Genomic DNA, 13344 nt, shown 5'->3' with positions numbered 1-13344 from the left:
GCAGTACAGCAGTAGTATAGTATACTATAGCAGTACAGCAGTAGTATAGTATACTATAGCAGTAGTGCATTATTACAACAAGAGAAGAACAGACATCTGTGATTGAGGCTGCTTTCACACAGTTGTTGTGGAATCTGGAAGACATTTGTAATCTGTATTGAAGTGCTGATCATTTCATTTTTTGATTACAGTATTGGTCCATTATGTTGACTGTATAGGCTTAATATTACACCAACACAATCACTGAGCATGATCATATTGCAGTGTTAACATCACTGATTGACAAAGTATTTACCTGATAATCAGACAGTGCTTCTGACTTTTTATCTTAGATTAACATTTAAATGTTTTTAGTACAGAGCTACAATTCCAAGCTGTAGTGTTATCACGTTCTGCAGTCCTGCTGGTTTTTCTTCCAGGCACTTGGCAGGAGTGGAGAGTCGACCTCTTGTATCCATCAACTCTACAACTTCTCCACCTTCTTCACAAACTGCAGCAGGTCGTCAGCCAGGAGCTGTGGCTCCTCGAAGGCAGCGAAGTGGCCTCCTCGGGGCATGTAAGAGTAGGAGTAGATGTTCCTGAACCTGTCTCTGGCCCACGACTGGGGCACGTGCATTAGCTCGTTGGGAAACGCGGCCAGGCCTGTAGGCACATACACCCCCGTACTGAGGACACGAGAGACAGGTTAACAAACACAGCCACACATTTACATTTTTAGTCATAGCAGACACTCATTTCAGCAGAGTTTCTGCCAATCAGTGCATTCAACTAAAGTAGGTAGAAAACAATCACCTGGAACATCTCATTATTGGGAGCCTGTTATCATAACACAAAGCAAGCATGATCATGGGTTCAAGTCCCGCAAGGATCACATAAAACTACAAAATGTACTATACGTCCCTTGGCATGTATTATTAAATAGCGTCTATTATTGGTTTTTAGGAACAGCCCGTGTCATATTAAACTGGACAGGCCCTGTAGGAACATCCCGTGTCATATTAAATGGACAGGCCCTGTAGGAACAGCCCGTGTCATATTAAATGGACAGGCCCTGTAGGAACAGCCCGTGTCATATTAAATGGACAGGCCCTGTAGGAACAGCCCGTGTCATATTAAACTGGACAGGCCCTGTAGGAACAGCCCGTGTCATATTAAATGGACAGGCCCTGTAGGAACAGCCCGTGTCATATTAAACTGGACAGGCCCTGTAGGAACAGCCCGTGTCATATTAAACTGGACAGGCCCTGTAGGAACAGCCCGTGTCATATTAAATGGACAGGCCCTGTAGGAACAGCCCGTGTCATATTAAACTGGACAGGCCCTGTAGGAACAGCCCGTGTCATATTAAATGGACAGGCCCTGTAGGAACAGCCCGTGTCATATTAAATGGACAGGCCCTGTAGGAACAGCCCGTGTCATATTAAACTGGACAGGCCCTGTAGGAACAGCCCGTGTCATATTAAACTGGACAGACCCTGTAGGAACAGCCCGTGTCATATTAAACTGGACAGGCCCTGTAGGAACAGCCCGTGTCATATTAAATGGACAGGCCCTGTAGGAACAGCCCGTGTCATATTAAACTGGACAGGCCCTGTAGGAACAGCCCGTGTCATATTAAATGGACAGGCCCTGTAGGAACAGCCCGTGTCATATTAAATGGACAGGCCCTGTAGGAACAGCCCGTGTCATATTAAATGGACAGGCCCTGTAGGAACAGCCCGTGTCATATTAAACTGGACAGGCCCTGTAGGAACAGCCCGTGTCATATTAAATGGACAGGCCCTGTAGGAACAGCCCGTGTCATATTAAATGGACAGGCCCTGTAGGAACAGCCCGTGTCATATTAAACTGGACAGGCCCTGTAGGAACAGCCCGTGTCATATTAAATGGACAGGCCCTGTAGGAACAGCCCGTGTCATATTAAATGGACAGGCCCTGTAGGAACAGCCCGTGTCATATTAAACTGGACAGGCCCTGTAGGAACATCCCGTGTCATATTAAATGGACAGGCCCTGTAGGAACAGCCCGTGTCATATTAAACTGGACAGGCCCTGTAGGAACAGCCCGTGTCATATTAAATGGACAGGCCCTGTAGGAACAGCCCGTGTCATACTGGACCATATGACACCACACATACAAACTCACTTGTTATCCAGTCTGTTCTCAATGTTGGTCTTTAAGTTCTCCTTGTAGAACCTCATGGAGGACACGATGGAGCCGGTGGTCCAGTAGATCATGATGTTGGTCAGCAGGTCGTCCAGGGTGAACTTCCTAAAAGACAGGAACCAGGCTTTCTCAATGAACCAATCAACAGCCCTGGGTTTTATTCATTCTCCAATACGAAACACTTTTTCAGTTGCAAAATGTTTTGCTACGGTGTGCACTGATGAATACAACAAAGGTAGTCCCCCTGTTTCAGTTTGTTTCTCCCGTTTGGTGTCAAGTGAATAGGACTGTGAATGGGTGCTACCAAGGCAACATGTTCATGCAAATAGAATAGGATCATTGTTCTGCTGGGACAAATAAAGTTGTATTGAATGTTTCCCCTAGTTTTGGCAGATCTGACCATCATTTGGTTAAGAGTAATTGATGGGACAGCAATATATTCACCCCCTAAAAAATATGTTCACTACCGTTGGGATCACTTAGAAATGTCCTTGTTTTGAAAGAAAAGCTATTTTTTTGTCCATGAAAATATCAAATTGATCAGAAATACGTTGTTAATGTTGTAAATGACTATTGTAGCTGGAAACGGCAGGTTTTTTATGGAATGTCTACATAGGCCCATTATCAACAACCATCAGTCCTGTGTTCCAATGGCAAGTTGTGTTATCCTTTTAAACTGATAAACTTGGATTATCTAACACAACGTGCCATTGGAACACAGGAGTGATGGTTGTTGATAATGGGCCTCTGTACACCTATGTAGATATTCCATAAAAAACCTGCCATTTCCAGCTAGTCATTTACCACATTAGCAATGTCTACAATGTATTTCTGATCAATTTGATGTTATTTTAATTGACAAAAAATTAGCCTTTCTCTAAAAAACAAAGACATTTCTAAGTGACCCCAAACCTTTGAACGGTAGTGTATATTTGTCAATTCACAACCCAAAGTAAACAGGGGTGGACTGTAGCTTGTACCTCTCCAGCCCCCCATCTTCCCTGTTGTTGAAGTCAGTCCAGGTGGAAAACTTCTCCAGTATGTAAGCAGCCAGGCCTACTGGAGAGTCATTCAGTCCACAACCTGCAGGGGGAGACATTTCACAATATGATTAGTACAACTACTACAGCTAAGCCATCAGAGGTCTGTGTGTCCTTGCATTTATTTATTTTACCAGGGAGTCATACTGAAACCATGGTCTCTTTTACAGCCCTTAAATACATAAAATACACAGAAAATATAAATACAGAAAGAAAAACAAGATCATAAAAAACAAAGACATTCATCTGTATTAAGGTCATCAATCAGTTTTCTGAATTTCCCGAGAGCAGTGGTGGGGCCACATCGCGATTTAGAAATTTAACAGAGGGCTGCATTTTCTGGGGGACTAATTGTTTGTTCAAATCATTTTGCGGGGGCCTCCCTAGTGGCGCAGCGGTCTAAGGCACTGCATCGCAGTGCTAGTGTAACCAATGTGAAATGGCTAGCTAGTTAGCGGTGGTGGGCGCTAATAGCGTTTCAATCGGTGACGTCACTCGCTCTGAGGCCTTGAAGTAGTTGTTCCCCTTGCTCTGCAAGTGCCGCAACTTTTGTGGAGCGATGGGTAACGATGCTTCGAGGGTGACTTGTCTGTGTGCAGAGGGTCCCTGGTTCGAGGTGAGGGACGGAAGCTATACTGTTACACTAGAGGTGTTACTACAGACCCGGGTTCGATCCCGGAGCTGGCAGCAACCAGGAGACGTATGAGGCTGCGCACAATTGGCCCAGCGTCATCCAGGTTAGGATAGGGTTTGGCTGGCTGGAATGTCCTTATCCTGTCGCACTCTAGCAACTCCTGTGGCGGGTCGGACGCATGCACGCTGACAAGGTCGCCAGGTGCACAGTGTTTCCTCTGACACGTTGGTGTGGCTGGCTTCCGGGTTAAGTGGGCATTGTGTCAAGACGCAGTGCTGCATGGTTGGGTCGTGTTTTGGAGGACGGCACAGTTCTCGACCTTCACCTCTCCCGAGTACGTACGGGAGTTGCAGCGATGGGACAAGACTGTAACTACCAATTGGATACCATGAAATTGTAGAGAAAAAAGTGGTACATTTTTTTTGTTTTTATGTCTAGTGGGCCTGATTGAAGTGCTGATAGGACCACCTCAAACTCAGAGCAGATCACTTTCAAATAACATGTCTTCTCAAACTTTTTAGGATATTGGCTGTGGTCAGGGTGTGTTAGCTTAATAATCTTATTTTGCAATACAACTAATGACTTATATGCGTCAAATAGTTGATCACCTGACGTATCATACATGTCATATGACCTGGTTGACGTACTTGACGTATTCGCGGTACATTTAACTAGCTACAAATACCAGCACGTGAACATCATGCATAAGGGAATAGGAACACAGTTAGAAGAGACCCACCAAAATCACAGACACTGGCGTGTATCTAGTTTTCATCATCTTACCTGCTTACTACGACATCTTTGGATTTCATCTGACCTGAAGATATATCATTTGCATTGGAACTGTTTGGTGTGTTTATATATTTGATTGTTGTTGTCTGTATTTTTTGGGGGATCGTCGCCCAGAGGTTTCTGTAGCCGGTGGTTCTTCTGAGAAGTCGTTTTGTCCAGCTCGGGTCGTTACACATTGAATCCGGTACAGAATGTAACGTTACGTTGATCCCTTTTTCTTGCGAAGTTTTTAGGCATATTTTTGAACGGAGGTTGTGATAATTTGTGAATGTATTAGATGTTTCTAAACTCACTGCAAGCACTTCCCCGTTTATTTGTTCCGCCATCGCTGTTTTGAAAATCCCTCTGTGCGTTGCATCATGGGAAACGTCTGTGGGAAGACTGGAGCCCAGATCAATTGGAGCCACCTAGCGGTGAGTCTGTTCAGACCGGGACAAACACGGTGGCAGCAGCGCACTGTTACATTCAACTTGATATCAGTCTGTTCTGAGAAGTAAACTAACGGAAGAGGCCTGTCAAACGAGTAAATTACCCGCAGCCTTGAAACTTAATCACTATGTTACCATTTTAAATGTAACTGATTGTAGCTACTTATGTGGCTGACACGGTGTATGGTTTTTGTTTGTTGTATTTGATCAGTTCGCTGTCAGGTGCAGTTCTCAGGTGATTTGGACCAACGTGCGCCGTGCCATGGCGTCGGTGTGTGTGGCTGTCCGTGTTCGACCGTTGAACAAAAGGTCTGTAATACTGAGGGATTCTGTCATTTATTATGTATACTCTCCTTTAATCGGAATGGACAATCCATAACAATGTTTTTCATGTTGCCGTATCAGATTGATATAACTTGATTTATGATGACATGACTCAGCATATGAATGAATCAGTGGGGTCTGTGCCTTCTAAGATGATGGAGGACGATTCATTTCTTAATGGTCATTTTTTTTATTACAGCATATTGGATGGCCGTCATTAATTTTCCATTCACCCAACTCAATCGATAGGTTCAGGCTACTACATGATACTCGAATTTCCCCATGAAAGTTTACGACATCGAGAGAGATTTTCGAGAGATTTTATTTAAATCAGTGACAGATTTTTTTTATTTTCTTGAGTGTTTGGTCAGGGGCTGGAAAGTAATTACAAATCATTTGTAGATTGCAAATTGACCACAAGAAACAGATAAAACAATTATTTCAAACCTTGTTTACATTTGTATATGATCAAATGTCTCTTATGTGTGGGTATACTAACATATTTCTTAAATTAAAATCACTTGGTGATAATTTCATGGTGTTTTTAGTCTAATGTCCAATAGAAAAACACCTGCTGGCTGCCAGTTGGGGAACTCTATACTATAGTGTACAGTAACTAAGCGGTTTAGTAGTTACTGCCCCGGAGGTGACAAAGTAAGAACATCAAAAACGCAATTAATTGATTTGGAAGAGTTCCAGTGTTGGATAGCCAGCTAGCTAACATAGCACCCCTCTCTGTTTTGAGCTGGTTGCTGGTTGTTTGAGTAGGCTAACTAGCGATAGCTTATGCTTTCAGTACTAGAGTCATTCTCTGATCCTTTGTTTGGGTTGACAAAATGTCAGTTAATGCTGCAAGAGCTCTGATAGGTTGGAGGATGTCCTCCGGATGTTGTCATAATTACTGTGTAAGTCTATGGAATGGGGTGAAAACCATGAGCCTCCTAGGTTTTGTATTTTTAGTTGATGTAAGCAGAGGAGGATGAAAACTACCTGTGGTACACCATGGTGCTACCCTACAGAGTTCTGTTGAGGGCTACTGTAGACCTTCATTTCCTATTAGTGTTTTAGTCAATTATTTGGTGACAAATATATTTAGTATAGTTTTATCTGAAAATGATACCTTTTTTTAAATGTTTCACTTTAAAAAAAAAAATATTCACTGAGGATGATGGTCCTCCCTTTCTTCCTCTGAGGAGCCTCCACTGGAATGAAGGCTATATATATCATTAGAAGAGTAAAGAAATAGGATATCTATTCTATATATAATGTTGAGGGATAAATATAGTAATAATTTACGCAACACTAGAGATTAAAGTCCAATGGTGCTTTTTCAAAGATGAACTGCACAGTTCAAATTCTTGTTACCCGATAAGAGGTGTTTTCTTGTTCAAGTAAATTATCGTCACGACATTGACTGTATTTATCGTCATGGCACTTACTCACCCACAAACTAACAATAAATCGGCTGTAGGCCTACATTGGACATTGTTTGCTGTTTTCTTTCTACATAAAACAGCCTGACTTTGACTTCCTGTAAACTGCTCTAAAATCTACATCCATTTCACAGAGAAAAGGAAATGTCAGCGAAGGTGATTATCCACATGGAGGGGAACACCACTTCTGTAGACTGCAACAAAAAGGTCAATGCAGCATGAAATCATCAGAAACCATTCTTGAGCTTTTGTTTTGAGTGACATAGATTCTGGGGGAAGGAACAGATTATGATAATGATGATATGAGAAATGTTTGTACAAATATCGGGACCAACCGAAGGTTCTAGAATGAAGATGGCACAATGACAATGGCTCTCCTGTTTTATAAATGAATCAAAGCTGTTTCTTTGTAGGACATACACAAAGGCATTCCTGGCAGTGGCCTGACGGACGGAGGAAGACATTCATTCTCCTATGATTTCTCCTACGATTCTACTGATGTCAGAAGCCCCAACTTTGTGCCTCAGGAGAAGGTATAGCACACACACACACACACACACACACACACACACACACACACACACACACACCTCTGAACCTGCAGCCACTCAAGTGGCACACTGTTCATCAGCTATACCCTCAGTGGAGACCCTGTGGTGTTCTCTATGTGGAGGAGAGGCTGTACATCTCTGTTCTTACAGCTCTTATCCTCCAGAGCAGAACTCCCACGTACCAACTGAACTCGCCCCTGGTTTCACACATGCATCAGGCTTAACCCCTAATTCACCTCTTACTACCCCCCCTGCCATCCCTGTTCATTGCAGGTGTTTAAAGACTTGGGCTGTGATGTCCTGAAGGCAGCGTTTGAAGGTTACAATGCCTGTGTGTTCGTCTATGGACAAACCGGATCAGGGAAGTCTTATACCATGATAGGAAGCCCAGTAAGTCACCCATGATTATTATTATTATTTATTTTTTTGTTTTACAACTTTGAGATTGACTTTTTTTTAAAGGAACTTTTACAATGAAATGAATTTGTGACTTTAAAAAAAATAAAGGACCTTTTACACTAAAATGCATGAAAATTAAATAACGTTGACACCATCTGAAATATAACTTTTGCGCGTCATGGCACTGTAGGAAGATGAAGAGCTAGCGGTGGCTGTGCGAAGATTAGCCAGAGTGGATGAACTTGGTGATACCAATTTTTTTTTTTTGTGTGCCTGTGTGCATTTTGAAGTTGCTAACTAGCATTAACACAATGGCTGGATGTCTATTGGAACAGATGGCACAGTGATTGTATGCTAACTCTAGTCAGCAATGGCTCGCAAAACTGCTTTCAACTTCTTTCAAACTGCTGGCAGATACATACAAATGGTATCCAAGCCCATTTCAGCAGAAATATTTGTAATAAAATGATATATAGATAAATAGTAGCAGTCAAGTTTGGACACGCCTACTCATTGCAGGGTTTTTCTTTTTACTATTTTCTACATTGTAGAATAGTAGTGAAGACATCAAAACTATGAAATAACACATGGAATCACTGCATATTTGAGTAATAGCTACATGTAATGAAAGTTTAGGTTTGTTTTACATTACCTCGTTTTGGGACAGTTGGGCTGTAGGCTACTCCGCTAGCAGCTTGCTGGCTAAAAACCGCAAGATAGCCTTTTTAGGTTCCTACATCTCCCCCATGTGAAATAATCAGATTTCTAATTCAATAATATGCCCTGGCAAATATTCTTATACTGCTTCAATGTATTCTCAACTATAACTGCTAAAAATAGAACGCCATCATATTTTGGGTACAGAGAAAAAGCACATGGCTTGGGGCTGTTTTTGTGCAGGTTGGAATTTGTCATGAATCTTGTCATGGAGGCAAGCTGGTACAGTCACAAAGTCATAAAATGTTATTTTAAACATAACCCTTACCTTAACCACACTGCTAACCCTAATGCCTAACCCTTACCTTAACCACACTGCTAACCCTAATGCCTAACCTTAACCTTAACCACACTGCTAACCCTAATGCCTAACCTAAACCTTAACCACACTGCTAACCCTAATGCCTAACCTTAACCTTAACCACACTGCTAACCCTAATGCCTAACCTTAACCTTAACCACACTGCTAACCCTAATGCCTAACCCTTACCTTAACCACACTGCTAACCCTAATGCCTAACCTTAACCTTAACCACACTGCTAACCCTAATGCCTAACCTAAACCTTAACCACACTGCTAACCCTAATGCCTAACCCTAACCTTAACCACACTGCTAACCCTAATGCCTAACCTTAACCATACTGCTAACCCTAATGCCTAACCTTAACCACACTGCTAACCCTAATGCCTAACCCTTACCTTAACCACACTGCTAACCCTAATGCCTAACCCTTATCTTAACCACACTGCTAACCCCAACCTTAACCACACTGCTAACCCTAATGCCTAACCTTAACCACACTGCTAACCCTAATGCCTAACCTTAACCACACTGCTAACCCTAATGCCTAACCCTTATCTTAACCACACTGCTAACCCTAACCTTAACCACACTGCTAACCCTAATGCCTAACCTTAACCACACTGCTAACCCTAATGCCTAACCCTTATCTTAACCACACTGCTAACCCTAATGCCTAACCTTAACCATACTGCTAACCCTAATGCCTAACCTTAACCATACTGCTAACCCTAATGCCTAACCCTTATCTTAACCACACTGCTAACCCTAACCTTAACCACACTGCTAACCCTAACCTTAACCACACTGCTAACCCTAATGCCTAACCTTAACCACACTGCTAACCCTAATGCCTAACCCTTATCTTAACCACACTGCTAACCCTAACCCCTAACCTTAACCACACTGCTAACCCTAATGCCTAACCTTAACCACACTGCTAACCCTAATGCCTAACCCTTATCTTAACCACACTGCTAACCCTAACCCTAACCTTAACCACACTGCTAACCCTAATGCCTAACCTTAACCACACTGCTAACCCTAATGCCTAACCTTAACCACACTGCTAACCCTAATGCCTAACCCTTACCTTAACCACACTGCTAACCCTAATGCCTAACCCTTACCTTAACCACACTGCTAACCCTAATGCCTAACCTTAACCACACTGCTAACCCTAACCCTAACCTTAACCACACTGCTAACCCTAATGCCTAACCTAAACCTTAACCACACTGCTAACCCTAATGCCTAACCTTAAATTATGACCAAAAAGCATATTTTTGTTCATACATTGTTTTAACAGTCGCTGAGATTACATTTGGTTATCAATGTAAAATAGACAGCTTAGGATATTTTAATGCAAAGCTAAACTGAGACGGAGGAATCTTGAAATTGATTGGTGACAATGACTTTTTAGCCATTTAGCAGACGGTCTTATCCAGAGCAACTTACAGGAGCAATTCGGGTTAAGTGCCTTGCTCAAGGGCACATCGACCTTTCGGCTATATGTTTAATTATTTTGTGAAACCACTTTGTTTCTGAAAGAGGAACAATCTATTTTCCTGGTTCCATTTTCAACCAAAGCGAGTTTGTGGTAAAATAGAGGTTTCATACTACTCAACACCGCCCCGATGCTGCTCAACGAATTGTGCGCTCCGTAACAATATTTGTGCGTCAGGTAACTCCGTAGCAGCAATAGGCAGGACTACGTCCAAGGTGCCGCCTTGTTCTTGTGACGTAAAAACGACATTCACATATTCCGCTGCGTTTTGTGTAAGGTGCCGTAGACTCTTTAACTTCACATCAGATGCCCTGGCGGTTTGGTTGGTGTTTGTAGAAGTTGTTGCTTGACTGGACAAGTGTGTGGGTGTGTGTGTATAGGACAGCAGAGGAGAGGGAGTATAGGATACACCGTATGTATGTTAAATGTACATGTCTCCTATTGTACTTTCTTCCTTGTGTTCCAGGGAGATCTCGGTCTGATTCCGCGGATCTGTGATGGACTGTTCTGTCACATATCAGAGATGGACCAGGTGGATGGGGCCTCCTTCCGCACAGAGGTCAGGTAAGAGTCAGCGCTCTGGTGAGCACCTAACAACAACTACTGTAGGGTGCTGTCACGGAACAGTTGATGGCGATAGATAAAGATACTGATGTCCTCTGGGGGGGGGGAGGAAAGAGACCACTAGCAGTTTAACTAAGTGTGGCAGACAGTGTGGTCCAATGGTGTTGGCTGGATGACTTGTTCATTTGGCACCTATCTAAAATGTGACTAATTAGCTGAGGGTCGACCATGTACGGTCATCTCTGGTGGTGTTCACAACGTTTACCTGTCCAGACTTCTACCCAGTAGAGCAGATTAGAACAATTGGGGGAGGATGCGGTGAAGGAAGGTGAACATTGGCCTCTTCACCTTCTGTATGATACGTCTGAGGGACTCTAGCTGACCTAACTGCCAAACCCCCTACAGTAGCGCTAGGATAGCTGACCTAACTGCCAAACCCCCTACAGTAGCGCTAGGATAGCTGACCTAACTGCCAAACCCCCTACAGTAGCGCTAGGATAGCTGACCTAACTGCCAACCCCCCTACAGTAGCGCTAGGATAGCTGACCTAACTGCCAAACCCCCTACAGTAGCGCTAGGATAGCTGACCTAACTGCCAAACCCCCTACAGTAGCGCTAGGATAGCTGACCTAACTGCCAAACCCCCTACAGTAGCGCTAGGATAGCTGACCTAACTGCCAAACCCCATAGAGGAGCGATAGGCTAGTTTACCTGACTGCTAGTTGGATGATTTAACAGTACATCGTGATTATAGTACATCTGTATGCCAATGAACATCAAGACAAGCTGTCTTATACCAGCTCCGCTGTAGTAATTCCTATGGATTTTATGACTAAATAAAATACTTTCCCCAGCCGCTGTCAGAATATATTTATTTAGAGAACTATTTAAATTAAATAAACATTCAGGGTATTAAAACTTAATCAGGTGGAAATGGTGTCTGCTTTCATTTTTGTGTGCTCAGAGAGAGATCGTTGTGAGTGTTAAAGTTGTTTCCAGACAACTAAGCAATAACGTTCCCTGTCTCTCTTTCCCTCCCACTCACAACCCCAACAGAATAAATCTCTCTTTCCTCCCACTCACAACCCAACAGAATAAATCTCTCTTTCCTCCCACTCACAACCCCAACAGAATAAATCTCTTTCCTCCCACTCACAACCCCAACAGAATAAATCTCTTTCCTCCCACTCACAACCCCAACAGAATAAATCTCTCTCTTTCCTCCCACTCACAACCCAACAGAATAAATCTCTCTTTCCTCCCACTCACAACCCAACAGAATAAATCTCTCTTTCCTCCCACTCACAACCCCAACAGAATAAATCTCTCTTTCCTCCCACTCACAACCCAACAGAATAAATCTCTCTTTCCTCCCACTCACAACCCCAACAGAATAAACCTCTCTTTCCTCCCACTCACAACCCCAACAGAATAAATCTCTCTCTTTCCTCCCACTCACAACCCCAACAGAATAAAGCTCTCTTTGTTCAGGCTGTGAAAAGATTACTTGTTTTGATGTAAATGGCACTTTAATTTCTGTCAACAATAGATTAGGAAAATTATGGCTTTTGTTATTGTGTTTTTCTGACAGGGTTTAATGAGGTAATTCGCTAAGTGAGTGAAAATTAGCTTAAATACAATTTATGTCAGGGGATGATTTGGATCAAGTGGTAAGTTATTCTGATGGTTGAATGAAAGCAGCTAGTCAGAGTGACAGATATCAGGAACAGGAAATGGAGTAGCTTTCTAACGTCTTCAGATTATCATGTGATGTGGTTAAAGCTACTTATCTCCCATCAAATAGCAAACACCTTTCTAGGTAGATTTCAGTAGATACTGAAGGAAGCTTGCGGTCGATTGATGATGATGGTGATGATTATGACGTGAAATGTTCCATGTCTTTGTTTGTTAGCTACCTGGAGATTTATAATGAGCGTGTGCAGGACCTTCTCACGACTAAGACGGGCCCAGGGAGCGGGTCAGGACTCCACCTCAGAGAACACCCCAAGGATGGGCCCTATGTGGAGAGTAAGACTTTATCACTCACTATTGCATTGATCAGGGGTCTTCAACCTTTTCTTGCCCAGGGACCCCCCTCCCATCCAAATCGACAACACAGGGACCCAGCCAAACCGACAACACAGGGACCCCATCATGTGTTAGCCCAACATTTGTGTTATCATCAGGTGAATGATAATGTCAAGGAAAAGTAATCAACATTTTAAAATGAATTGATTTGGTAGAAACACTAAACTAAATTATGAAGGCAACATGTAAAGTGTTGGTCCCATGTTTCATGAGCTGAATTAAAAGATCCCAGGAATGTTCCTTATGCACAAAGCTTCTCAAGTTTTGTGCACAAATTTGTTTACATCCCTGCAGTTTTGCAACTTTAGCCTGCATCTTTGATATGTGCTGAGAGAAGGACAGTACACCGTCTAGCCATACTCCCAAGTACTTGTATGAGGTGACTACCTCAAGCTCTGA

At 42.9% G+C, this 13344-nt stretch overlaps 2 protein-coding genes across 3 annotated transcripts in view; one reads left to right on the top strand and one right to left on the bottom strand.

Moving 5' to 3' along the window:
- Positions 1 to 140: 140 nt before the first annotated feature.
- LOC139580332 (epoxide hydrolase 1-like) lies at positions 141 to 4744 on the bottom strand. Its single transcript, XM_071408888.1, has 4 exons — positions 4624 to 4744; positions 3147 to 3249; positions 2146 to 2271; positions 141 to 665 (listed from the first exon to the last, which is right to left on the bottom strand). Exons 3-4 carry the CDS (start codon positions 2235 to 2237, stop codon positions 464 to 466), a joined length of 294 nt encoding a protein of 97 aa, XP_071264989.1. The 5' UTR covers positions 2238 to 2271; positions 3147 to 3249; positions 4624 to 4744; the 3' UTR covers positions 141 to 463.
- Positions 4525 to 13344, top strand: part of LOC139580331 (uncharacterized) — a 65086-nt gene continuing 56266 nt past the window's right edge. Inside the window, exons 1-8 of one of the 2 annotated variants that reach the window (XM_071408886.1) lie at positions 4525 to 4690; positions 5013 to 5045; positions 5272 to 5369; positions 6952 to 7024; positions 7231 to 7350; positions 7642 to 7758; positions 10760 to 10857; positions 12770 to 12885. In XM_071408886.1, the coding sequence (XP_071264987.1) occupies positions 4541 to 4690; positions 5013 to 5045; positions 5272 to 5369; positions 6952 to 7024; positions 7231 to 7350; positions 7642 to 7758; positions 10760 to 10857; positions 12770 to 12885 (805 nt within the window). In that variant the 5' untranslated portion in view covers positions 4525 to 4540. Of the gene's footprint in view, positions 4817 to 5012; positions 5046 to 5271; positions 5370 to 6951; positions 7025 to 7230; positions 7351 to 7641; positions 7759 to 10759; positions 10858 to 12769; positions 12886 to 13344 lie in introns of both variants that reach the window. The other variant, XM_071408887.1, reaches the window with a different exon arrangement.

Source organism: Salvelinus alpinus, chromosome 7 (assembly GCF_045679555.1).
Source record: "Salvelinus alpinus chromosome 7, SLU_Salpinus.1, whole genome shotgun sequence".
NCBI classification, from domain to species: domain Eukaryota; kingdom Metazoa; phylum Chordata; class Actinopteri; order Salmoniformes; family Salmonidae; genus Salvelinus; species Salvelinus alpinus.
The sequence above is the reverse complement of the archived record's forward strand: the minus strand, read 5'-3'. Positions and strand labels throughout refer to the sequence as shown.